This window comes from Eschrichtius robustus, chromosome 8, assembly GCF_028021215.1.
Source record: "Eschrichtius robustus isolate mEscRob2 chromosome 8, mEscRob2.pri, whole genome shotgun sequence".
In the NCBI taxonomy this organism is placed as follows: Eukaryota; Metazoa; Chordata; class Mammalia; order Artiodactyla; family Eschrichtiidae; genus Eschrichtius; species Eschrichtius robustus.
The window spans coordinates 18,763,028-18,788,351 of NC_090831.1; the positions used below are offsets into that span (position 1 = coordinate 18,763,028).

Genomic DNA, 25,324 nt, shown 5'->3' on the forward strand with positions numbered 1-25,324 from the left:
GCACATAGGAGCATTACACCAAATATTAGAAAACAAAGCCCAACATATCACTTATATCCAGTTCTGGTCAAGTTTTTGGGGTCATGGATCACATCTTGTATTATTGGTACATAATGAATACTTCAATCTGTTAACTGATGCAATATACATTTAACATCACTGGAACCCTAAAGCTGTTAAAAAACGAATCAACTTCCTCTAGCAATTTGATACATCAAAATTAATTGTTAAATATTGCACTTACTGTTTAAAATAATTTTCTGGCCTCTGGCAATAGTGGGAAAACAAAGGGAAAAGATTCCGAGTCATATCGAAGTGCAGCTGAGCCGCTCCTCCTTCATTGAAGTGATTGGCAAGAATAATCTGAAAAAAAGGACAATTCATATAGCAGTTACCTCTGTCATCACAGCCCAAAATACAGTCTACTCTTACTTACTTCTTGGTAGATGTATATGTCCAGCTTCTCTACAAGCATTTGCCAGAAGCTTTTAAACAAGGAGAAGCACAGCTGTTGCTCCAGCTGCAGTAAACGGTCTCGTAAAGCAAGCAGTAAGGGGCAAGCCGAACTGGACAGGGACATCACTGCCTGCTCTGACTGCGATGGCAGGGACAGCCACCTGGAAAAAACAGAAACAGCACTGCCTGGAGCACATTAATTTTTATTATGAAATTTTTCATCTCTCTGTATTTTTAAAGATTTAACAAATCATTTTAAATGTGGGGAAGTGCACTGTCCCGGGGCATTTTGGGTAAGAAAAAATGTCCAGCCCAACATTAAAAGCTCTCTCAGAAAATAAAGGTACTTACGTTTGTTTGTTTATTTATTTAATTTTATTTTTTGGCCACGCCACACGGCTTGTGGGATCTTAGTTCCCTGACCAGGGGCTGAACCCAGGCCCTGGCAGTGAAAGTGCTTAGTCCTAACCACTGGACCGTCAGGGAATTCCCTGTACCTATGTTTATATTTTAGTTCTCAATGAAATACTCTTTACTTAATGAGGATGATAGATTTTTTAAACCCCCAATTTTAGTATGACTTACTGATATAAAACAGTTAAAATGTAAAATGCATTTACATTTAAGACATCAGCTAATTTTACACTCCAATTTTCAGCAAAACAACGGACTAGTAACACTTCCAAACTGATAACAAGTCCTCTGTGTGACAGGACTGCTAGGACAGACATTGCCTGCGCTCAAGGAGCTCACCGTGTGGGAGGTAACAGATGTCACAGGAATCATGAGAGTGGGCCAAACTATAGCACAGGCATGAACAGGTACTACAGCAGCACCTTGCTTTGTCAGTGGGTGACAGGCTAGGCATTCAACCCCATATCAGACACCACCTCGCTGGACTTACAGACACATCTGAAGGTTAAGTTATGATCAGTTTATTCTGATTAAGAATGTCTTAATATATTTTAGAAACAGTTAAAAGTTTGGAGTGCAAAAGGCCAAGCTCTGTGCTATCTAGACACTTTGGAAATCTGACTGCATGTCACCTTGTAACTTCTATCAAACTGGAGTTGAGAGCTGACTTATAAGAAAGTACAGAGGACTTACCTTTCTTTTTTATACAATTTTGCAGCATCTTTAACTTCTCTAAAAACATGGTCTACTTGCCGGGTCAGCATGTCATGCTTTAAACGCTCTAACAGGTTAATCATGTCATCAAAGACAGAGCTCTCCATAGAGGCCAGTTGTCCCAGCTGCAATTTACTGAGAGTGTTATTCTCTGCAAAGACTTCCAATGCTGCCTGTTGAAGTTGTAGAAAGAACTGAAAGCAAAAATATGTTAACATGTTTAAGATACTTTTTTTTTTTAACAGCTTGAGATGTAACTCACGTACCATACAATTCACCCATTTAAAGTATACAGTTTGGGGACTTCCCTGGTGGAGCAGTGGATGAGAATCCACCTGCCAACGCAGGGGACACAGGTTTGAGCCCTGGTCCAGGAAGATCCCACATTACCGCGGAGCAACTAAGCCCGTGTGCCACAACTACTGAGCCTGCGCTCTAGAGCCCACGAGCCACAACTACTGAGCCCATGTGCCACAACTACTGAAGCTGGCATGCCTAGAGCTCATGCTCTGCAACAACGGAAGCAACCGCAATGAGAAGCCCCCGCTCGCCACAACTAGAGAGAGCCTGTGCACAGCAGTGAAGACCCAACACAGCCATAAATAAATAAATTAATTTTAAAAATATACAGTTCGGTGGCTTTTAGTACATTCAGAGTTGTGCATCTGTCACCACAGTCAATTTTAGAACGTTTTCATTACCCCACAAAGAAATCCCACACTCTTTGCCATCATCTCCCAATCCCCTCCTAGTGGTTCCCCACCCCACCCCCACCTTGTTCCTAGGCAAACACGAATCTCCTTTCTGTCTCTAGACCTGCCTGTTCTGGACACTTCACATAAATGGATTCATACAACCTATGGTTCTTTGTGAGTAGCTTCTTTCACTTAGTATAATGTTTTCAAGGTTCAACGATGTTGTAATATGTATCAGTATTTCATTTCTTTTTATTGCCAAATGATATTCCATTATATTTACCCATTCATTAGTTGATGGACATTTGGGTTGTTTCCACTTTTATGAATAATACTGCTATGAACATTTGTGTACAGTTTCTGCACAAACATATGTTTTCATTTCTCTTGGATATATACCTAGGAGTAGAATTGCAGGATCATATAGTAAATCTGTGTTTAACCTTTTGAGGAACTGCCAGACTATTTCCACTGCAACTGTACCATTTTACATTCCCATCAGCGGTGACTGAGGGTTCAGATTTCTCCACGTCATGCTAATAAATGTTACTATGTCTTTTTTATTATAGCCATCCTAGTTTGTATGAAGTGGCATCCCATTGTGGTTTTGATTTACATTCCCCTAATGGCTACCTTCTTTAAGTGCTCATGTTTTTCTAGACACAGATTGAGAGTTGTTGTCAACCTAGAAAATATATGAGTTAAGAGAATTAAAATGTCATTTTTTTACAGTATTATTTTAGGTAGAATTAGTATTATTCTTTCTGCCCTACAGGAAAACAGCGCTGTGGGTAATTAGCAAAACATTAAAAACAACCTAAATGTCCATTAATAGGGGACTGGGCATGGCTACTAGGGATTGTTCAGGGATGACATGGGAGAGGCCATCTTGGCATTTCTGCTGAAGCTGTCAGGGAAGCAGCAGTGTCCTTCTGAGCCAGCTCATGGACCATGGAAGCCTGGAGCCACCCATGGCCGTACTTACCAGAGCCCGCCTACGAGTAAAGCCAGAAATGAACAACTTCAGAGCAGCCATGCCTAATCCTTTCAGTTACACAAATTCCTCACCTCCTCACGCCAACCCACTCCCCTACTTAGTCCAGCGTGAATCTGGGTTTCTGTCACCTATGACTGAAAAATTCCTAATTCTGAATGGCTGGGTTATGTTAGGCTTATTAGCACAGTCTGGCAATGGACAGACAGCTGTTAGTGGAGAATCTAAATGAATGGAAGGTGAACTCTACTTTTTTCTGTGTAATACAAGAGCTTACGTGATTTTTATTTAGAGCATTCACAGGCTGAAGGACTGTGAATGTGATTAAATGATTTTTTTAATTAATTAATTAACTAATTTTTGTCTGTGTTGGGTCTTCGTTGCTGTGCATGGGCTTTCTGTAGTTGCGGTGAGCGGGGGCTACTCTTCGTTGCAGTGCACGGGCTTCTCATTGTCGTGGCTTCTCTTGTTGCGGAGCACGGGCTCTAGGAGCACAGGCTTCAGTAGTTGTGGCACGTGGGCTCAGTAGTTGTGGCTTGTGGGCTCTAGAGCTCAGGCTCAGTAGTTGTGGCGCACAGGCTTAGTTGCTCCGCAGCATGTGGGATCTTCCCGGACCAGGGATCGAACCCGTGTCCCCTGCATTGGCAGGCGGATTTTTAACCACTGCACCACCAGGGAAGCCGTAAATGATTTTTGATGTTAAACAGAATTTGTACCATAGTAACATACCAAACACAAAATTCATTCATGACTTGAAGAGTCAACTCTAAAATTTGGTTATTTCTGTGTTGACAGAAGGACCCAGTTAGTTCAGTATCAGATTATAAATTTTCTAAGGCTAGGGATGATGGCCAATTCATCTTTGTTAACAGACTATGGCACTGAGTAAAGTAGTTAATGATGTTCCACAAATATTTCATTGAAGCTAAAAATGTGGCCCTGAATGAGTCTCTTATTAAAATCACTGGCATAAGAATCAAGAATGACAATTTGTTTCACGAAAAAGCTTAGCAGAAAATGGAGCACTGTGGTGGGATGAGTGAATAAAGCACTTACTAAAATTAGGAACATGACACATAAAAGTACATAATGAATGAATGTATTCTGATTAGGTGACTTTATAAAGATAAATGCATTCATCATTACACTCAACTTATATTCATTTATGAAATAATTATTTTCCTTGCTCAGCAGAATGATATGCACATGTACTTCAGTTAACATTTCTGTAGAAAAGACTTTAATTACAAAGTCCCAGCCAAAGAGTCCAGATTAGAATAAACTATGATTGTGTTTATTAGATATTTACACCTTGTTTATATCTATTAGTATATTTATTTTTGTTTCCTATTTTTTTGGCTTATTACCCTGATAACGACTTTTTCATTTTGTTTTTTCTTTCACAGTAAAGGAAAACATCTTCTATACAATGTGCTAGCAGTATACAATTTTTTGTCATAAATTCATAATTTAAAATATATTCTTGTCATGTTTTCTAGACTTTCTAACTCAGGCATTGAATATTTTAAATGCCTGTGTGTGGCTATATTTCATTTCTGCCTTTATTTTTTGTTTTATTACATTAAGATTTGACAATGTATAGAAATTTTAATTTACCTTTGTTCATACTTGTGACTCAGCTGGGGACACTCAAAAATTGTGTTTCCCTTAGTATACTGTGGACTTACCACCAATCTCCAGTTAGTCAATCTTTCTAATTATTTAACTCTGTAATTATTCAGTTCCCGCTTTATCACATTTTAAAAGGGATACTTTTAAGTCTTTAGTTAAAATTAGTTGTTTTATTTTCCTATTTTCATTTAATGACACAATTATACACATAATACTTATATTTATAATGTGTCTTCATATTCATTATCCTCAGTATAGTTTTTTCACCATTAAATGTATATTTTACTGTTTTATGGTCATCTTAATCCTGTGTTAATGCTTTCTGCCATGAAGTGTACTTCATGGGCCTTGCTGGATTTTTGTATCCACACATATGATCTTAGAACAGTGATTCCTAACCTGAGGGCACCCTGTCCAAGAAGGAGGTCTTGGAGGCCCTCTGCAATCATTTTAATATCTAAAACAGCTAAAGGAATTAATCTATTTATGTTAAGGCTATAAAGACTAAGTTTCTTCACTTTTAGTTGGAAGTACATATTAGAAAATCTGGTTACCAAAAGCCCTGATCACCAATATATTCCTTGGATTAATAAAAAGAGTAAAAATAAAGTACTAGTTAATAATTATATTTAGGCAGATCAAATCTGCCAACACATGGACTCTGCATGGAGAAAGGAAGGATAAGTAAAATCCTTGGAGGTAAAAGGCCTTTCACAGTACTTGTTACTGAATCCAGGGTTTTGATTTTTAGATTTATTTAAAATATACCTTCCAGGGTAAATTAGTTAATTTTTTTGGATGTGATAATGGTATTTTTTTTTTAACATATATTTATTGATTGATTGATTGATTGATTGATTGATTGATTTTTGGCTACATCAGGTCTTAGTTGCAGCATGCGGGATCTTTCGTTGCAGCACGCTGGCTCCTCTCTAGTTGTGGCATGCGGGTTTTGTCTCTCTAGTTGTGGCATGTGGACTCCAGGGCATGTGGGCTCTGTAGTTGCGGCATGCGGGCTCTTCTCATTGAGGCACGCAAGCTCAATAGTTGTGGCATGCGGGCTTAGTTGCCCCACAGCATGCGGGATCTTAATTCCCCGACCAGGGATTGAACCCGTGTCCCCTGCACGGGAAGGCAGATTCTTTACCACTGGACAACCAGGGAAGTCCCCTGGTGTTGTGTTTTTAAAAAAGGTGTTCTTATCTTTTAGAGATACATACGAAAATATTTACCATGAAATGTATCTGAGATCTACTTCAAAATAATCACACATGGGGGTAGAGGAAAGGTTTAAATGAAACACAATTGGTATAAGAAGCTGGGTGAGGATTTCCCTGGTAGTCCAGTGGTTAAGACTCCACACTTCCAATGCAGGGTGGGTGAGGGTTCAATCCCTGGTCGGGGAACTAAGATCCCATATGCCATGTGGCACGGCCAAATTAAAAAAAAAAAAAAAAAGAAGCTGGGTGATAGGCACATGGGAGTTCATTCTACCATTCTCTTCACTCTTGAATATGTTTGAAAATAAATAAAATATTCAATAATTTTTTAATGTATGAAATACTTAGGTTAAAAATGTTTCTATTTTTATGACTCTTCATAATTTGTCATGTTTCGAAGGCACTAAAAAGGTATCAAATGTTATTCTTTTATTTTCCTTAAAGTCTTGAACTTTATTGATTTTGACACCATTATACAATCTTAGCTTTTCGCGAGATGGCAATTACCATTCATGACATTTACCAAGTTCGAAGTCTAAAAAAGGAAAATGGTTCACTTTATAAACAACAATTTCACGAAAAGATGGCTTTTCCAGTGATTAAAATATCAGGATTATTTAACCATTTGAGACTTGAATGAGAAAAATATGTACTTTAATCACACCTAAGTTTGGCCCAACTGTGATTCTGCCTAACGTGTATTTTTGCTTGCTACAGATTCAACATTTCAAAAGGTAAAACTGTTCAAATTACTAATATATTACTTAATATAAAAGATTAACTTACAACATTGTCAGCCCAATCTGCTAGTACTGTTGAGATATAGTTCACGGCATTAAGAATTGCACAGTATCGAAAGCCAAGGGAAGCTCTAGTCTCTTCTTTCATCACCTGAGTTAATCGTATCCTAAAATCATCTACTAAGTCCTTCTGTAACTCCAGGAACTGCAGCTTTCTGGAAGCTGCGGGAAGATTTTTATATCTGTCTGTGGAGAAAGTTAACAAGACATACGAAGGTTTACGGTACCATCCATGACATAGTTATAGGTTTTTCCTATTGACTGGCTTTGGTGCCTTTGTTAAAAATCAATCGACCATTCAAGTATGGATCCATTTCTAAACTCTCTAAGGACGTGGGTTTCTCAAGTATTGGTATTTGTCAAAACCCATTGATCTGTATACTTAAGATCTATGCATTTCACTGTATATAAGTTATGCTTCTAACACATTGTAAATTAACTATACTGCAATTTAAAAAGCTACGCCTCAATATTTTAAAAAGGCATATGAGAAAGTTATATACAAAAATTATTCTATTTCTTCAACAAATAAATGACATTTTTTAAAAAAGGAAGGAGGAACTAGGATAGGTTAAAAGAGATACATAGTTAAGGATTTATAGGTTAAATGCTGAGATGTCTGAAATGTTCTTTAAACTACTTCAGGGGAAAAAAATCTGGATTTTGGGGGGAGAAAAACACATAATAGAAAAGTGATAGTTTTAAACCTTAGTAACAGATACCTGAGGGTTCATTATGCTACTTTTATATATATTAGAAAATTTCCATAATAAAAAAAAATTTTTTTAATCAGTTTTTGCTAATTTTTTTGTATTTTAGTGTTTTTCATATTTTTCTTACAGTTAGAATATAGAATTTACTGACTGGCCTGGAATGACACCTCTTCAGGTTACTAGACAGGCCCAAGCAATGGACAAGACACAGGAAGATAGTGGCAGTGAGGGCTCAGTGGCACCTGGAGAACCAGCAGGGCTGCAATGCCCTGGGGCAACGTGGATGGCTGCAGACCAACCAGGGCTAGAGGCGGCTGGGCCACCCTCCAGCCAGAACATTCTTGCACCATAAGAAGAGGTCCTATTACTATTCCAATCCCTAAAGTTAATTTATTATTCTACTGTCCTACAATCTTTGATATATCAAGGTGAAGAAAACAATATATAAAATTTAGGTCAATCACCATTTACTGAAGACACTTAAAAAGTTGAAAGGCAAGAGATTTCAGGTAATAAAATTAAATTCTTATTTGTTTTTATATAATGATTCAGGAATTTTCCCCTCATGTAAACTAATGTTTAAGATCTTACTTAGATTACTAAAAATCTAAAAGCTGGAATACTGTGCTAGAGTTCTGCCAAAATAGAAACTGAATTTGAAGATATTATAATAACCACTATATATTTTGTTGAACTACTTGAAAAGTACCATGTGAAGAGTCAGTACTTTCATTTACTTTTTAAAATTTTATGTATTGAAGTATAGTTGATTTACAATGTTGTATTTAATTTCTGTTATACAGCAAAGTGACTCAGTTATACATATATAGATTATTTTTCATATTCTTTTCCATAATGGTTTATCACATAATGGAATCCATCCCTCCACCAATCCCCCCCTCCCCCTTGACAACCACAAGTCTGTTAAGAGTCAGTACTTTAAAAAAAACAAAGTTATATCTTGAAAGACTATACTTACCAGTTATAACCAAGAGTAGTGTCATAAACGTTTCTGCACAGTCTGGAACTTTCATCTCATCCACATCAGTGATATCCTTATATTGGGATATCCAGGCAGCTTCTGACGAGAGCATTGAGTCCATTTTTTGAAGAGCAACTGATAAGCAGGAAAAAGGATTATGTCAAACAACTAGTTACAGATTGTTAGATTACAAATTCCTAATCTTTCAACTCATAATTTCTTAGGAATGATAACTTTTCTATTAAAAACATAAATCTATAACCTCCTACTAGTTGTACTATATTTAACATGCTCTATTCTAGGGTTAAATAAGATATTTTACTTCTCCCTGCCGTACCTACCCAAAATCTTCAAAATAGTTACACTCACTAGACAAGCCACACCCAAAGTGATTCCAGCAAGAACAGAAATACTATACGTAAAATCTATAAAACAGTTAACTATATACTGTACTGGCTTGAATAGTCTACCCTAGAAACCTGTAGAGTGCAATTCTGGGAAAAACTGAAGCTTGATGGGAAGAAAAGAAAATAAGATGATCTCTGAAGGCAACTTGGTAAACCCTAACCAAGAAAAATTTAGATGGCTCTAGTTTCTACCCAGAACTGGAGAAAATTTATATACACAAAAAGAGACATCTCTCCCCACCCCACGGCCACGTGAGCACTTACATTTTCTCTCCACAGTCAACCATCTCTGAAAACAGGTCTCTTCTGACAGAATATGCATACAATTAGCAAAAGTGCTGGGATAGCCATGAACGCTGTGTAGTTCTCTTTCAAACAAAAGCACCTCATCCACCAAATGACAGAAGAGACTGTCATCATAGAGCAGACAAGGAATATCAGCAGCTAACTTTTCAAGAACCAGCATCATAAGGCCCCGAGAAAATTCAAGCTAAAAAAATATAAATAAGCATAAGGTAATGAAAATGACAAGTTATTCACGGACACCTACAACTCTAAAACTGAAATGCTTTGGACTAAGTCTCTTACCCTTGCATTTACCGAAGAGCCTACTTTGTCTAATATTGGCTGAATCTTCTCATCCAGAAACTGAGTGTGGTTCCCAATCCACATAAGTACCTGAGCCAAGTACCATTCAGGCTAAGGAAGGAGGTAAACAGTTTGAATTCTTAAGTCATTCCAACTAGAAAGTTACAGTTAAATGTCTCTATTTAATTGTAGACACACAGTACTTACAAAAATTAGTTGAAAATTCCTATATGTAAGAGCACAATTTCTACTCTGAACTTTAAATTCATGCAAGGCTTAATAATCAAATGTTTCCCAATGTACTCCCAATAAATTTCAATAATGTGGCTTACATCAGTGAAATCATAAATTTACAATGCCATAAATATTTAAAACCTAGTACTTTAGAAATATGTAAGGTATAAATATTATTTTTTTTGAAATAACATTCCAAAATAATTTTTAAACATGACCGTCTTCTGTTTTTTTCTTTTTTTCAAAAGCTAAATTAAGAAAAAAATTTGGCTGGTCTGCATTACAAGAAATACAAATTCTTTAAAACAGGTATAATTATAGAAAAGTAATGTAAATATGCAGCTTTTTAAACTGTCCCTAGAGATGATTCTATAAACCTTCCAAGTTTTGTTGGACAGGAATTCTAAAACATTTACTGAAAGGTAAAACCCTGTTGTGTGCTAGATGCTGGGAATACAGAAATGAAAAAAGGGGCAGTAGCTACTCTCCGGGGCTGCATAGTTCAGGCTTGATGTCAGAGTACTAGGACCACTGGAACCACACTTCAGGAAGCAACAATATAGCTCACAATTTTCTTACTTCAAATGACCACTGCCTCTCTACAGTTTAGGTTTATTGTTTTGTCTCACACTTACTAATAGGTTCTACTCTCCTTTCCACCAACACCCCATCCAAAAAAGGAGACCCATGAAGTACAAAAGAACAAGCTGAATTTAAGAACCAGAAATCCATTGTCACTCTACTCCCTTCCTATACAGACGTAACTGCTTATCCCTTGATTCCTTTAAAATTCTATAAAGCCTATAAACTCATTTATAGATGACACGTACAATGCCTGGTGTAATCTGGCATTTAATAACATTTACTTCAAAACACCGAGAAATTAAGAATATATATTTTAAAAATAAAACATGTCGCTATTACAAAAAAACAAAACAAAACACCGAATCCCTCTGCTACTTGCACTGCATTAGATGTAGCAAGACTCAAGGATAAACAGTATCCACCCCCTAGCAACTCCCAAGGTTATAATTCTCAACAAATTCAATCAAATTTCACTGAAAACAGTTGTCAGTGATTGTTTTTCTGATCAAATTAAAGAAAAAAATCTCAACAGTATGCCCAATACACATGGGTATAGTCCCTCAACTAAAATGTTGGTGATAATTTCCTCAAAGCCATTCCTGTCACTTATCCCCATACTCTGTCTTGCACAGCTACAAATCATTTTAGCATCAGCACTTCTACTCAAAAACTAATGCTCTACTATCTTTTGATTCTCACTTTTCTTTCTGATATATTTATAAACCTGAAGGAGCAATTTGCACAGTGGAACACATGTGGATCCAGTTGTAAAAAGTGCCACAGCAAATGCTACAGCACACCCCAGGGGAAACTTCAGAAACTGGTCAGATGATGTGCTAGTGAGTGAGCTGATTCCTACAACAAATGAACACAAGTCCCAAAATATATCTATAAAGGGCAGTGACAAAACAGGAATTTAGCTCTTCAGAGAAAAACAGAAATGTGAATAGAATCAGATTTTAACTCAAACCAGCAAAAGTACAGGAAGCCTTAACATTTGCTATTAATAAAAACCAAGGGCAAGAATTGGCAAAGCACACCTTGCTTATAACATTAGTTTGTCGGTTCCCTCTGAAGTGATACCTGAACCTCTTTTGAAGGGGAGTCAGCATAATCTGGATGGGCAGGATGACAGAAGGGGATGCAGGAAGAGAGTATTTTTCTGGAAGTTGTTTTGGCTCAGTAAGTAATTCATCTCTGACATAGTCAAGTCAAGGAAAAAGCATATGTATATGTGTGTATACACACACACACACACACATACACACACACACACATATATGTATGTATACACACATTTTTCCAAGAGACATATATGATACTAAGTAAAATTAATTATAATACAGATAATATGTAGTCTAACTTTACATTACATATGACTTCAGTAAAAAGTACATGAAAAATGTTATTAGAATTAATCTTTCCTAAAATAAAGAATAATAAGTAGTAAGGAAACATATTCAAGTAATCGTGCTATTAAATTAGCACTAAGTTACTAAGGTTTCTTCCCAATTGCCCATTTTTTTGTCCCATGAGACCTATATGTGATGCAAACTTGTGCAGTCATGCATTTCAGAACTCTTCACAGCCCTCCCACCCACATGCAATTTATGTGGAAGGAGAACAGTCCATGGGCATACATAGATCCAGTCCAAACCCACTACTCCCTGGCCACTTTCAGAAAGCTTTACTCTCTGGTCACTTTACTCTCTGGCCACAAATCCACTCTAGAAAAAAGAAATTTTAGTGAGTTTTAACTCCAACAAAGATACGAGGTTTGTAGTTTCAGGAGCTGACAAAATAGTGTCTCCAAGTTACTGTATATCTCAGGGGCACTGGCTGGTCGACTTATGCCAACAGTTTGAGACTGAGGGGGTGCGATGAATGGCCAATGAAGCTGTGCTAAAATTTCCTCAAAGTCACTGTAACAGAAAAGTGACACAAGTATTACAGTAAACTACAGTGAGCACCAAATATCCATCTGAAAGCAATTACCATGAGATATGGATAAATTCCTTGCCTTGTAAGCTTGTCCTTGAGGATTTTATGCCAGAATTTAACAGTGGCTCTCATGAAACCAAGAAGATGAGTACAGGATGATTCCTGAAGCTTGATGTCAAGTTCTGCCATAGAGACCAGAGTAGAAGCTGCCTCTAGGACATTATTGGTCATCAGATATTGCTGAATGTTATCACTGCAAAACAAGGCAAAGCAAACTGTAAAGACAGTTTGTTCACAATAATTCCAAATGTGGAAAAACTGCTGCTTCCTCCTGCTTTATATAAAGCTACATCCAAGAAAGAAGGAAGCGCCACCTTGTAGTGGCTTTTTTACCTGGTACCCAAGTTTCTGGGAGCCTGGAGTCCTCAAATTCAGCATCCTTCTAAGAACAGTGGCCTGTGTTCAGGATACCTCCCTCCACCTTTCCCTTCCCACCCCTCCCAAGGTAACAGAATTTTCCTTTGTCACATTCCCTCAGGCACCACTCATTTCTAATAAATCTGTCTTTGACAGAAGTCTGTCATATCTTAATCCAAAGGGGAGAATGTGGGTGGCATCTGGTAAGGTCAAATATGGTAGACTTCAATTTTTACCTACTTTGCCCAGCTAAACTGGATTATAGGAAACTTAGGGAGGTGGCACCTCAGAGTCTAGTCCTTTCAAGTTACTGTTAGCCAAGCTGCAGACAAAATTTAAGGTAAGCTCTACAGCGAGGGTAGCAAACTCAAATGCCTGGAAAGGCCTGATGGGCAATGTAAATGAAAAAAGCAAAGTGGGCGGGGACTAGGACAAGCTAAAAAGCACATACCCCATCCTAAGGCTCCAGCCAAGTGCTGCCACACTGGAGTATAGGTCCAATGTAGCCAAATCTTAAAATTTTTCAACAGAATCCAGAAATCAAGATTTCCATGTAAAAATCAAACCAATAATCAAATTCTTTAAAACAAGCCAAATACAACCTATCTTCAGGATTCATTGAGCCCATGACTACCATTTTGCATATTGGCTAAATAAAACGAAACACTTAAAACTGAAATGTTTCTTTTGATAAAAATAACATTCTGTATCTTAAGCCAGAATAGGAACAAAATTTAACCTTTTCAATAATTAATCGCAGTTCAGGGGTCGGAAGTGCTCTCCCTCTAGGCAGCCTGTGTACATCCTACCCAGGCTTGGCCACTTCGCTAGGTGACAGTGAGCTGGGACTCTCATCCCCTGCCGAGTGCCACGCTTCGGTTACGCTCCTGGGTGGGCACAGCACCCTCCTTAAGCACAGGAATGTGTACCGCCACCCTGCCCAGCTCCACTATGCACTAGTACTTTCCCCTCTCCCTCCACCACGAGCGGCCTTTGTTTTCTACCATCACTGCTTCAGGCCTCAACAATCATACTAATCTCATGTGTGTATTATTCTATTTCTGACAGCCCTTTTGGCCTTCCCCTACGCTCATTCTCTCATTTTTCGTTCTTCTCCTTTCCTAGGCATTCTTACTAAGTTTTTTAACAGATTTTGTCTTGTTTTTTAAATTTTTCATTTATTTATTTACTTATTGGCTGTGTTGGGTCTTTGTTGCTGCGTGCAGGCTTCTCCCCAGTTGTGGTGAGCGGGGGCTACTCTTCGTTGCCGTGCGAGGGCTTCTTATTGTGGTGGCTTTTCTTGTTGCGGAGCACGGGCTTCAGTAGTTGTGGCACGTGGCCTCAGGAGTTGTGGCTCATGGGCTCCAGAGCACAGGCTCAGTAGTTGTGGCGCAGGGACTTAGTTGCTCTATGGCATGTGGGATCTTCCCAGACCAGGGCTCGAACCCATGTCCCCTGCACTGGCAGGTGGGTTCTTAACCACTGTGCCACCAGGGAAGTCCCCAGATTTTGTCTTTTATAGCTATTTTCAGAATTTAAATCATGAAACCAAAAAATCTACCAGTGTAGGCAGAAATGTTAATATAGCTTGTTTGAAAGGCAATACCAGACACAATCAACTACCAGTGATACGTATTCAATTCAAAAAGAGGTACAGTAGACCCTTGAGCAACATGGGTTTGAAGTGCACGAGTCCACTTATACACAGATTTTTTTCAGTAGTAAATACTACAGTAGTACACGATCCCTGGGTGGTTGAATCCGTGAATGTGGAGCTATGGATAGGGAGGAATCGTGGATACAGAGGGCTGACTATGAGCTGTATGCAGATCTGACATCCGAGGAGAGCTGATGCTCCTAAGCCCGGCGTTGTTCAGGGGTCCACTGTATTTCCTTATTTTTCCCTATTCAAAAGTAGCAGGACTCTGTTTTTCATCTACTAATACTGTGTAGCTCTTCTTAGGTGATACCCATTGAAAAAAAATCAAATTATAGAGAAAGCAATCCATTTCATTAAGTGACCGTCTCTAAAAGGTAAAAGAGGAATATTACCACACTGATGAGTTGCTTTATTAATTTGGCATTATAATCATTTTTATCATGTGTTCACAATATAACTATAATAATAACTATAATTCACAATATAACTATAACTAAAATTTTTTACTTGGATTACTTTCTTTCAAACGCAAATTAAGCTCCCTGAAAAGTTTATGTTCATTCATAATAAAGGAAAAGAATCATCATCATAATGCTATTTTCATAACTGGTAAAATCACATTATTATAATCTTTAATTACCTCAATTATTTAATGGCATGCACGTACTCTCTAAAACATAGCCTCAAAGGAAAATAATAATTATGAGAACAAAGAGGCCTATTTTACCTGAGTTCTTCAATTTGTGAAATCCATTTAAGATAAGCAAGATGCCGTTCAATCTCTTCAATTTGGTTAATCATGGCTCCAAGATCTTCTATCCAGGGCTGTGCGGTCAGCAGATGGCTGTTAATGGAACTGAAGAGATGGCTTTCTTGCTCCAGAAAGTGATTAAGGAATTGCTTTGATTCTTCTGCATTTTTTAAGGCACTCTGAATTCTTTTAGGGATTTCTGATGAAACTGTAAGTACCTGCCCATACCAAAAACAAAAAATAAAAAACAGCAGCAATCAGATAAGATTCTCATAACCTTTTTTATTAACTTCAAAATGCATGTTTGTTCTAATAGAAATGAAAACTGTCATTTAAAAGCTTCAAAAGAAACACTGGATTTCTGCATCCTGTACTAACCAAACCTCAACATGAAATGCTCTATGTGGAGGTGTGTAGGGAGGGCCCCCAGTAAACATCTTTGGATCTAGCATCATGAAGCTCAGCACTTTCAGAGGGTCTAGCCAAAGAACATTTACCTGCTTTATCTACTAATCATTTTCTTTCAAAAACAAATGAGGCTCTGATTCTAAAAGCCGGGGTAACTATTTGCAAAAGTTCCCCAGGTGATTCTGATTTAAGCCCAGATTGAGAAGGAACTATTGACTTGGTAAGATGATACCCAGGTAATGCCTTTAGATATGATATTTATTAAATGAATTTTTCTTACAGCAGATGGAAAAACATATACAAATATCAGGCATCAGTACAATATGATAAGAATATTATAGAGCAATTTCAATTTAATCAACACTGATTAGACACTCTGTACCAGGCACTGTGCTAAGGTCTGCCAGATAAATTAGACACAGCATCTGCCCTTAAGCTCAGCTGGTATGGAAGAGAGATGTAGGCAAACCTTCAACAGTGGGATTAGTGCAATAAAAGAGATGCCAGGTGTAATGGTGTACTGAGGCAGTGCTTCCCAGACTTGAACGTGCATAGCAATCACCTAGAGATCTGGTTATAGTGCAGATTCAGACTTAATAGGCCTGAAGTAGGGACTGAGATTCTGCATTTCTTACAAGCTCCCACACTTTGAGTAGAAGGTTTTGGGGTGCAAGGCAATTGTGCTTGCATGGCTCATGCACAGACCTTTGCAGGTTGGGTGGAAATTTTTAGGGAAGTTTGGAAGGAAAACACATTTCAGGCAAAGAAACAGCTCAGTCATGATGAGAGAACAGCAAAGAGGGGAGTAGGGCAGAGAATCCAGTTCAAAGAAATGCAGAGAGAAGAGATGAGCCTAGACAGGTAGGGAGAGACCAAATCACAGGCAGCATCTTGAGCATTAGAAGAATGTGGGCTTTTCCCGACAGGCAATGGGAAGCCATTAAGAGTTTTTAATAAGGGAATAATTCAGTGGGATTTATGATTTAGAAAGTTAGATTTATGATTTAATGATAATCATGTTTATTCTCATATTTATAATAATAAAAACTGGGAATAGCAAAAAGGTCCACCAATAAGGTCCTGATTAAATAAATCATGTACAGCTGTATTTGAATACCATAAAACCATTAAAAAAGATTTATACATATAGATATAATAGGAAAACAAGTAGTATATTACATTAATTGTAAAACGTTAAGCTATGCATATTTTAAATACATATATGCTTGCATACACATCTTAACTGTATATATTTTATATATTTGCTTATTTACATATAGTAAAGTTTCTATAAGGAATAAAAAAGAAAGATAGTTACTGTGGCCATAGGAAAAAAACAGAAGATGGGCAAACTACCATCAAACGCAAGAGAGAATGCAGCTCTAAACTGAGGTGGTGGCAGGGGATGGACACCAGAGACATCAAGGAGGCAGAACCCAGATGTCTTGGTGCTGAGGGTAGAGGAGCAATCCAGGTCTCAGGAATGACTGACAGGCAGATGCTGGTGCCATCTTCCGAGATAGGGAAGCATCTTAAGAGATGGATCAGTACAGCTTTGGACATGCTGAATCTGAGGTTCAATTAGGGACTTCAGCAGAAGCTTCCATGGTCATCAGGGAAACGAACCTGATTATATTAAGTCCAAGAGCAAATGGTCAACTAGGAAGTGAATACAGATACAAAGTAAGATGACTTTTTGAAGAAGCCTAACAGTAAAAGGGACTAATATCTACTAAGGAAGAGGGGAGAGTTTTTTGGGGGTATTTTTTTAAAATATTTTATTTTATTTATTTATTTATTTATTTATTTGGCTGTGCCGGGTCTTAGTTGCAGCACACGGGACCTTCGTTGCCACGTGTGGGATCTTCACTGCAGGGCACAGGATCCTTAGTTGCGGCATGCAGGCTCTTTTAGTTGTGGCATGTGGGATCCAGTTCCCTGACCAGGGATCGAACCCGGGCCCCCTGCACTGGGAGCACAGAGTCCCAAGCACTGGACCACCAGGGAAGTCCCCTTTTTGTTTTTCTTTTTTTTTGGTTTTAAGGAAAAGATCTGGGTATGTCCATATGCTGAGGGGACAGGACTGGCTGAGGAGCAGAGAATGAAATTATAAGAGAGTGAAGCAAGTCCACTGAGGTAGCAGGTAGGAGCTGGGGCATAAGGACTGCCCTAGATTGATCCTCTGCTGAATTAAGAAGTAGAAATGGGGACTTCCCTGGTGGCGCAGTGGTTAAGAATTCGCCTGCCAATGCAGGGGACACAGGTTCGATCCCTGGTCTGGGAAGATCCCACATGCCTCGGAGCAACTAAGCCCGTGCACCACAACTACTGAGCCTGAGCTCTAGAGCCCGCGAGCCACAACTACTAAACCCGTGTGCCACCACTACTGAAACGCGTGCGCCTAGAGCCCATGCTCTGCAACAAGAGAAGCCACCGCGATGAGAAGCCTGCACACCGCAACGAAGAGTAGCCCCCGCTCACCACAACCAGAGAAAGCCCGCATGCAGCAACGAAGACCCAATGCAGCCAAAATAAATAAATAAATTTATAAAAGAAGAAAAAAAGAAAATAAATCACTTATTAACCAACCACCCAGAAATAACCATTATTATAATGTTATACTTATTTTAATGTTTTCTCCCTATGTGTGCATATATAAAAAAATTGGAATGATGGTGTTGTAACATTTTGGTATCCCATGAATTTACTCTTAAAAGCATGTTAAAAGTCATTGTATGAAAATGTCAGACATAAATGTCAGACATAAATCATTATCAGTAGGAACTTTCTCTTTTACATAATTTGTAAAACACCTAGCACATTGTAGGTCCTTAAAACCTACTAAGCAGTTTTAAATGATTAGACTGTTTGTCACAATCTATATTTTCAAAAATGCCTATATAATAATGGTTATATTTACATTATATTATAATGAGTATACTACTGATATTGTTTCAATGAGTTTTAATACTTGCCTGTTCTTCTAAATGCATTTTACTTTCTGTCATCTGTTCTATGAGTTTATCAAGTTTCTTTAAAGATTTAAGGTCATTTCCGACTTCCTTTTCTATAAATTCCGCCACATAGGAAGGGAGATCACCATTATCTGTACCTTCACAGACTCGTTCGTTTCCAACGAGAGCTGCAATATTTATGTCACCTAAAATGAAAGAATAACAATTACTCAACACCACTAAGTACTATGGAGTTAAAGGAAATGCAAAAGATATACAAGGCAACATATCTACTTTCAAAAGTTAATTTAAAGAAAACACTACCTATATATGGCATTTTTGTATATATAGTACTTGTGTGTATATGTATATATATACACACATACACAAAAATACCCAAATGAATAGTGTGTAAATGAATATATGTATATATACATACACACTATATTTTATATATTTATATAAAGCACTCAGCCCTCCACATCCATGAATTCAACTGACTGCAGATAAAAAAAAATTTTTTTTAATCCAAAAAGTTCCAAAAAGCAAAATGAATTTGCCATGCTCCAGTAACTATTTACATAGCATTTACATTGTATGCAAAACTATTATTATTATTAGCATTAGGCATTAAGTAACCTAGAGATGATTTAAAGCATACAGAGGATATGTGTAGGTTACGGGCAAATACTGTGCCATTTTATATAAAGGACTTGAACGTCCAGGGATCTTGATATTCGCAGAGGTCCTGGAACCAATGCCCCATGGATACCAATGGATGACTGTATATATTTATATATTTTTTATATATATATATATATGGGTATATATATGCATATAAATACACATACACACACACACACACACACAAATACCCAAATGAATAGCTATAAAGCAATCTATCGATCAAGTACTACTACAAAATGCTTAAGAGCTTAGGAAATTCTGAGTGAAAGAAAAATTACTAAACTCTGTCCTAGTACCCACAGGTTGCAATAGATGTTGGCATGACAATGCAGTTACAAACAGATACTAAACTTTTCTAGACAACTGTGTATCTTAAGAATCTATTTTATTACTGGGGGAAAAAGGTCAAATCTGATTCTGCTGATGCAGCTTTTATTAAATTAGTAATATATTTTCAAAATTTGTGAGGAACCAGATGGTATAGTCTAGAATAACACCAAAGGAGGACTCTGGTTTTAAAATGTTTTTAAAAAAAGAAAAAAAAATGGTATTGAAAGATCTCAAGTACATGAAAAAAATCTGAAAGGGAGACCAATAAGTAAAAACTCCTCCTGATATAAGAGTAAAAGAGTTTTAAAAGCTTCAGATGCGATTGTACAAAGATGTACATTTCAGGGACTTCCTTGGTGGCGCAGTGGTTAAGAATCCGCCTGACAATGCAGGGGACACGGGTTCGAGCCCTGGTCCAGGAAGATCCCACATGCCGTAGAGCAACTAAGCCCATGAGCCACAACTACTGAGCCCGCGCGCCTAGAGCCCGTGCTCCACAACAAGAGAAGCCACCGCAATGAGAAGCCCGCCCACTGCAACGAAGAGTAACCCCTGCTCGCCGGAACAAGAGAAAGCCCGTGCACAGCAACGAAGACCCAACACAGCCAAAAAAAATTTTTTTTTTAATAATAAAAATAAATTAATTATAAAAAAAAGATGTCCATTTCAGAAACAGAAAAAAAAAAAAAGAAATACGAGAGAACACACAGATTACCAGGAAAAACTCAAAATGGCTAATGCAACCACTAAATTGTACAATCTAAAGTGAGATTCTTCCCATGGCAAATAAACTAGACTTGGCCAATTCATATTGGACTTATTAAATATGACAAAAACAGGTGATTTGGAACCCTCTTAAGAAGAGTGGTAGCAGAGGCAACATGTACTATAGCAGAACACACAATGCCCAGTGAAAACAGGAACGCTATGTAGCTTTGCTCTCATCCCACCGAGTATGTGAAATTTCCCAGAGTCTACTCCTTATTCTATGCTTGAAAGTCGATCATTTCCTGTAGTTCACAAGTCAGTTTTTCACTCTGCAGGAGTCTATACCTTCTTCCACTATCCAGAATATTGAAGACATAATTAAGCAATTTAAGTTACCTTGAATTCTTTGTGGAATGAGGGAAGATTCAAATATATAAATTAAAAAATTCTGACTTTTATTTAAACAAAACACTTAAAACAAATTTCTAGTAAACAATCCACTTCAAAGGCAATTAAATTATTTTCCATGGTCCTAAATTTGTGGACCAACAGCACTGCTCCTCTCTTCCAGAGTATCTCTAGCTATACCTTTGCTGATGGTCTGTGCCAGCATGGCTTTCTGAATCTGCCCTGAACCCAAGAAACCTGAAGGCTCACAGCAGTTTCTTGACAAAGACCCACAGCCGGCTGCCATGTCCTTCTCCTACTCCCACCCCCATGTGCTAAGATGAACTGTTTCCTTTTGAAGTGTGTTTCCATGGGTAAGCTACTCCTTTTGGTTACTTATGGTTTCCTTCTTCCTGAAAAGTTTAGGAAACCTGAAGTTTGGGTCAAACTTTGTAATGGTAACTCCATGTCACTGTGCAGCCATTAAGTTCCCTGATATTAAACACGCTCAAGGGACTTCCCTGGTGGTGCAGTGGTTAAGACTCTGTGCTCCCAATGCAGGGGGCCCAGGTTTGATCCCTAGCCAGGGAACTGGATCCCACATGCACACCACAACTAAGAGTTCACATGCTGCAACTAAGGAGCCCACATGCCTCAACTAAAAGGAGTCCACATGCCGCAGCTAAGGAACCAGTGAGCCGCAGCTAAGAAGCCAGTGAGCCGCAACTAAGGTGCCCGCCTGCCGCAACTAAGACCTGGCGCAACCAAATAAATAAATAAAAATTTTTTAAAAAAATTTTAAAATAAATAAATAAATAAACCACGCTCAACTCTACTAAGTCCACGACTTGAATGATTCCACATACAGCGTTTAATCTCCCTAGAGATGAGTTGTACCTAGAAATTTAAAAAACAAACAAAAAAACAAGATACTGTAAAAATTCAGAGTAATAGCCATTGAACTCCAAATGAAAATAAATACTATAAAATAAGGCCCCAGAGAAAAAGAGAGTAGACTTCATAGAAACCAAACATTAGAATAAACCTGAACATACAGTGCATTTCTCTACTTCAGGTTTGCCTGAAGGATTTGGTTGTCTCTAAACAAACCATTAATGGTTTGTTAAAAGCTTGACTGTACTAGTATATATTTCGTTACAAGGACTACAACAATTTCTAAAAAACAAAACAAACAAAAACAAAAAACAAACAAGATGTGTACATGAGAGATAAAGCTGGGGGAACAATACAGAACCTCCTGGGAGCTCTGCTAGTTGGACTTCACCTCTGTTCTTCCTTGGAGCTGCCCTTGTAGAAGCGGCTCTTTACCAAAAATAAAGCGTTTTTCTTTCTTTCTTTTTTTTAAATTGAAGAATAGTTGCTATACAATATTATATGTTACAGGTGTACAATATAGTGATTCACAATTTTTAAAGGTTATGCTCCATTTGTAATTATAAAACACTGGCTATATTCCCCACATCGTACAATATATCCTCATAGCTTTTTTTTTTTTAATTTTTATTGGAGCATAGTTGATTTACAATGTTGTGTTAGTTTCAGGTGTACAGCAAAGTGAATCAGTTATACATAAACATATATCCACTCTTTCTTAGATTCTTTCCCATATAGGTCATTACAGAGTACTGAGAGAGTTCCCTGTGCTATACAGTAGGTCCTTATTAGTTATCTATTTTATATATAGTACGGTGTATATGTCAATCCCAATCTCCCAACGTATCCCTCCCTCCCTCTCCCCCCCAGTAACCATGTTTGTTTTCTACATCTGTGACTCTATTTCTGTTTTGTAAGTAAGTTCGTTTGTACCATTTCTTTATATTCCACACGTAAGCAATATCATATGATATTTGTCTTTCTCTGTCTGACTTACTTCACTCAGTGCTTATTTTATACATAATAGTTTGTAATTCTAAATCCCCTACCCCTATATTGCTCCTCCCCGCTGGTAACCACTAGTTTGTTCTCTGTATCTGTGAGTCTGCTTCTCAAAAATAAAGTTTTAAGGAAACAGCAATGAAAGGCAAGAGGTTATAATCAGCCTCATTAAAAAACAACAGTCGCTTCTGACAAAATGAAGATAAGAATATCTAACTAAAGATATGCCTAAATGCAAAATGTAACTACAAGAGATTAACATAATATATACCAGTATTTAGTACTGTGTATGTTCCCCTCCCCCAGGCCTTAAAAAAACCAAATTTTCCTTTGTTCTATTCAATTTTTAAGAATTAAAAGCTTCTTCACATGCAATGAGAACGAGTAGCCCACTGGCAGGTAGAAGTGAAACTAGTAAGAGTCTATGCCTCAACTTCCCTACTATAAATTCTAACATTTGCCCAGCCTACACTCAAAGGTTGTAAATGGGACTAAAATCCATGTTTCCTGAATTTCAGAACAATATTCTTATTCTCCTTCAGATACGATCAGAATTGGCTGGTCTGCATCAAACTTTATTACTACAGGACTCCATCTACTATTAAGTACAGGAGTCACAATGTCGACTTTTTTAATTTATCTTATATAAAACATGTGAGTTGTGTGGTGTATCTGCAGACACAGAGGCAGGGCTATGTGCAGAGGGAATGTTTTGTGAAGATAAGCTTGCTGTAGCTTAGGGAGTAAATTCTATCTTCACTTTTTACAAAAAATTATACTCTTTTGATTTAACCATTTAAATGCAGCATAGTACATTCTTAGTCAAATGACATTCTTCAAAATGACACAGTGGTGATTTGGAGGGGTAGTTAATGTCTCTCCTCTCCTATATTTTTTGTAAAGAGCACTTCTAATTGCAAAGAAATTGACCAAGCCAACAAAGGAGGGTCTACAGCTCAGTGGCATCAACTTCCCAGGCATCTGAATGGGGCAAAGGTGGAAATGGGAAGGGTTAAACTGAACGATATGAGGTACTCTTAAATCCTTTAAGGAAAAGGAGCTAACTTGTGGCAGCTGTGACTGTCAAGTGCTATGAAGTACTCAGAGCTTTCTTTCTGAGGCAGATTGCAGCAACAGGCAATGTTAAGGGCAAGTCTAACTCCTAAAGCCAATATGGTAACACAAGCACCCCTTCTGTTACTACTACTCATTCCCAGACTATTTGCCGTGGTCAGAAGAACCAAAAACCCTCTGATGGAACAGCTCTTCCATGCTTCCCCCTTCCTCTCCCAGTAAATTTCACTTCAAAAGCCCCTGAAGATTCCTTGATTTCCAAAGTCTTGCCACGTTTAGCTTATAAAAGTAAAATACCATATGTCCACACCCCTGGTATATGCTCCTGTCCTAGGAAGGAAATGGAGATATTGACCTTTTCCCTATCCAGTTCAAGATCCAGGAACCAAGTTATCTGTTGTGCTCTTCCCAGATCAACGATTACCTGCAAATTCACTGAAGGTAAATACAACTAAACAATGATCATTTGACTCCTTTGAACGCAACTAAGGTGGTGGTCATCTCTCCTAGATCATTAGCCCCTCGAAGTTCCTGATGCTTAATAAGTTGATGCTTCACGAAAATAACAGGCAGGCCCCAATTTCTCTGAATCCAGTACGAAGGGCAGCACTGGAGTGAAACCACACAAGTCCCTGCACTAGGTAGGGGACAGGAAGTGCTCTTCTCCAAATCATCCCATATTTTACCATCTTGAAAGGCAAAAATATGTGTATGATGATAATCAGTGTTTAATACAGAAAGAGAAAAAGAGATGCTTCATCTAAAAGATAACAGGCTAAGACCCTTCTCGATGCAGACCCTTGAGGGCAGAGTTTTGGAGAGATGGCTGGGTAGAAAGTGCTAAGGTGTTTGGAGTCCGCTTACTTTTCTCCTTGATGTTCTTCCTTTGGTCACCATTTTCAGAGCAGCACTAGAAGGAGAACAGGTGTGACAAACACATCAGGACTGAAGTGATAGGTGGAACTCGCACAGGGTTCCCAGAGGGCATCCACTGGAAGACAACGAGGTCCCAGCTCCCTCCCTCTGGGGCCTTCCTGAGAGACCAGGATCTGGAGGTTCTAAAAAGGGCCACCTCCCTGGGGCCACCACTGCCACCTCCCCAGGACCGCTGGAGTTACCTTGTCCGGCCTCCAGGGCCACCTCCCCAGAATGACCTGTGTCATCTCACCGGGATCACCAGAGCCATCGCACTGGGACCACCTCCCCCGGGAGGTCTTTGCCACCTCACCAGAGTTGCAAGAGCCATCTCCCCCGGGCTACCGTAACCGCGTCCCTAGGCCGCCAAGGCCACTTCACCGAGGCACCCTCCCCTGGGAGGTCTGTGCCACCTCACTGGGCCACCAGTGTCCCCGCCCCGGGCCATAAGGGCCGCCTCACCCGAGTTGCCGGCGCCTTGCCGAAATCGCCGGCCAGGAGCATCCTGCCTCCGTGCGAGTCCTCGGCTCCTTGCGCAGCCAGCGTGGCCAATGGACTCCGGCTCCGGCCAGCGATCAAACACCAGCAGAGTTTCGAGACCGTAGCTCCCAGAGCCACAACAACTTCCTCTGCCGTCTCTCTGGTTTCTTCCTCTCCTCCCAGAGAGGCCCTGCCCGCGCAGCCGCCGGCCGTGCGCGGTGGCTCCCCCTGCCGGCGGGGGGCCGGTTCGGCCGCTCTGGAAGGAGAAGGGGGCGGGGCGGG

The 25,324-nt window shown here is 38.8% G+C and overlaps 2 protein-coding genes across 6 annotated transcripts in view; one reads left to right on the forward strand and one right to left on the reverse strand.

The window, feature by feature from the left end:
• EFCAB10 (EF-hand calcium binding domain 10) overlaps positions 1-2,174 on the forward strand; it is a 25,129-nt gene extending 22,955 nt beyond the window's left edge. For 2 of the 3 annotated variants that reach the window (XM_068550405.1, XM_068550407.1), the window contains one exon: positions 447-516. The gene's annotated coding sequence lies outside the window, so the exon portion shown is untranslated. Of the gene's footprint in view, positions 1-446; positions 517-1,829 lie in introns of those variants that run through there. The other variant, XM_068550406.1, reaches the window with a different exon arrangement.
• RINT1 (RAD50 interactor 1) overlaps positions 1-25,206 on the reverse strand; it is a 26,126-nt gene extending 920 nt beyond the window's left edge. The window contains exons 1-14 of one of the 3 annotated variants that reach the window (XM_068550404.1): positions 25,025-25,206; positions 24,512-24,557; positions 18,587-18,771; positions 15,180-15,421; positions 12,455-12,628; positions 12,207-12,356; positions 11,475-11,631; positions 9,616-9,726; positions 9,292-9,517; positions 8,618-8,755; positions 6,912-7,111; positions 1,564-1,778; positions 437-617; positions 245-363 (exon numbers count right to left, since the gene is read on the reverse strand). In XM_068550404.1, the coding sequence (XP_068406505.1) occupies positions 245-363; positions 437-617; positions 1,564-1,778; positions 6,912-7,111; positions 8,618-8,755; positions 9,292-9,517; positions 9,616-9,726; positions 11,475-11,631; positions 12,207-12,356; positions 12,455-12,628; positions 15,180-15,421; positions 18,587-18,771; positions 24,512-24,557; positions 25,025-25,066 (2,186 nt within the window). In that variant the 5' untranslated portion in view covers positions 25,067-25,206. The remainder of the gene's footprint in view (positions 1-244; positions 364-436; positions 618-1,563; positions 1,779-6,911; positions 7,112-8,617; positions 8,756-9,291; positions 9,518-9,615; positions 9,727-11,474; positions 11,632-12,206; positions 12,357-12,454; positions 12,629-15,179; positions 15,422-18,586; positions 18,772-24,511; positions 24,558-25,024) is intronic. The other 2 variants (XM_068550402.1, XM_068550403.1) reach the window with 2 other exon arrangements.
• Positions 25,207-25,324: the final 118 nt, after the last annotated feature.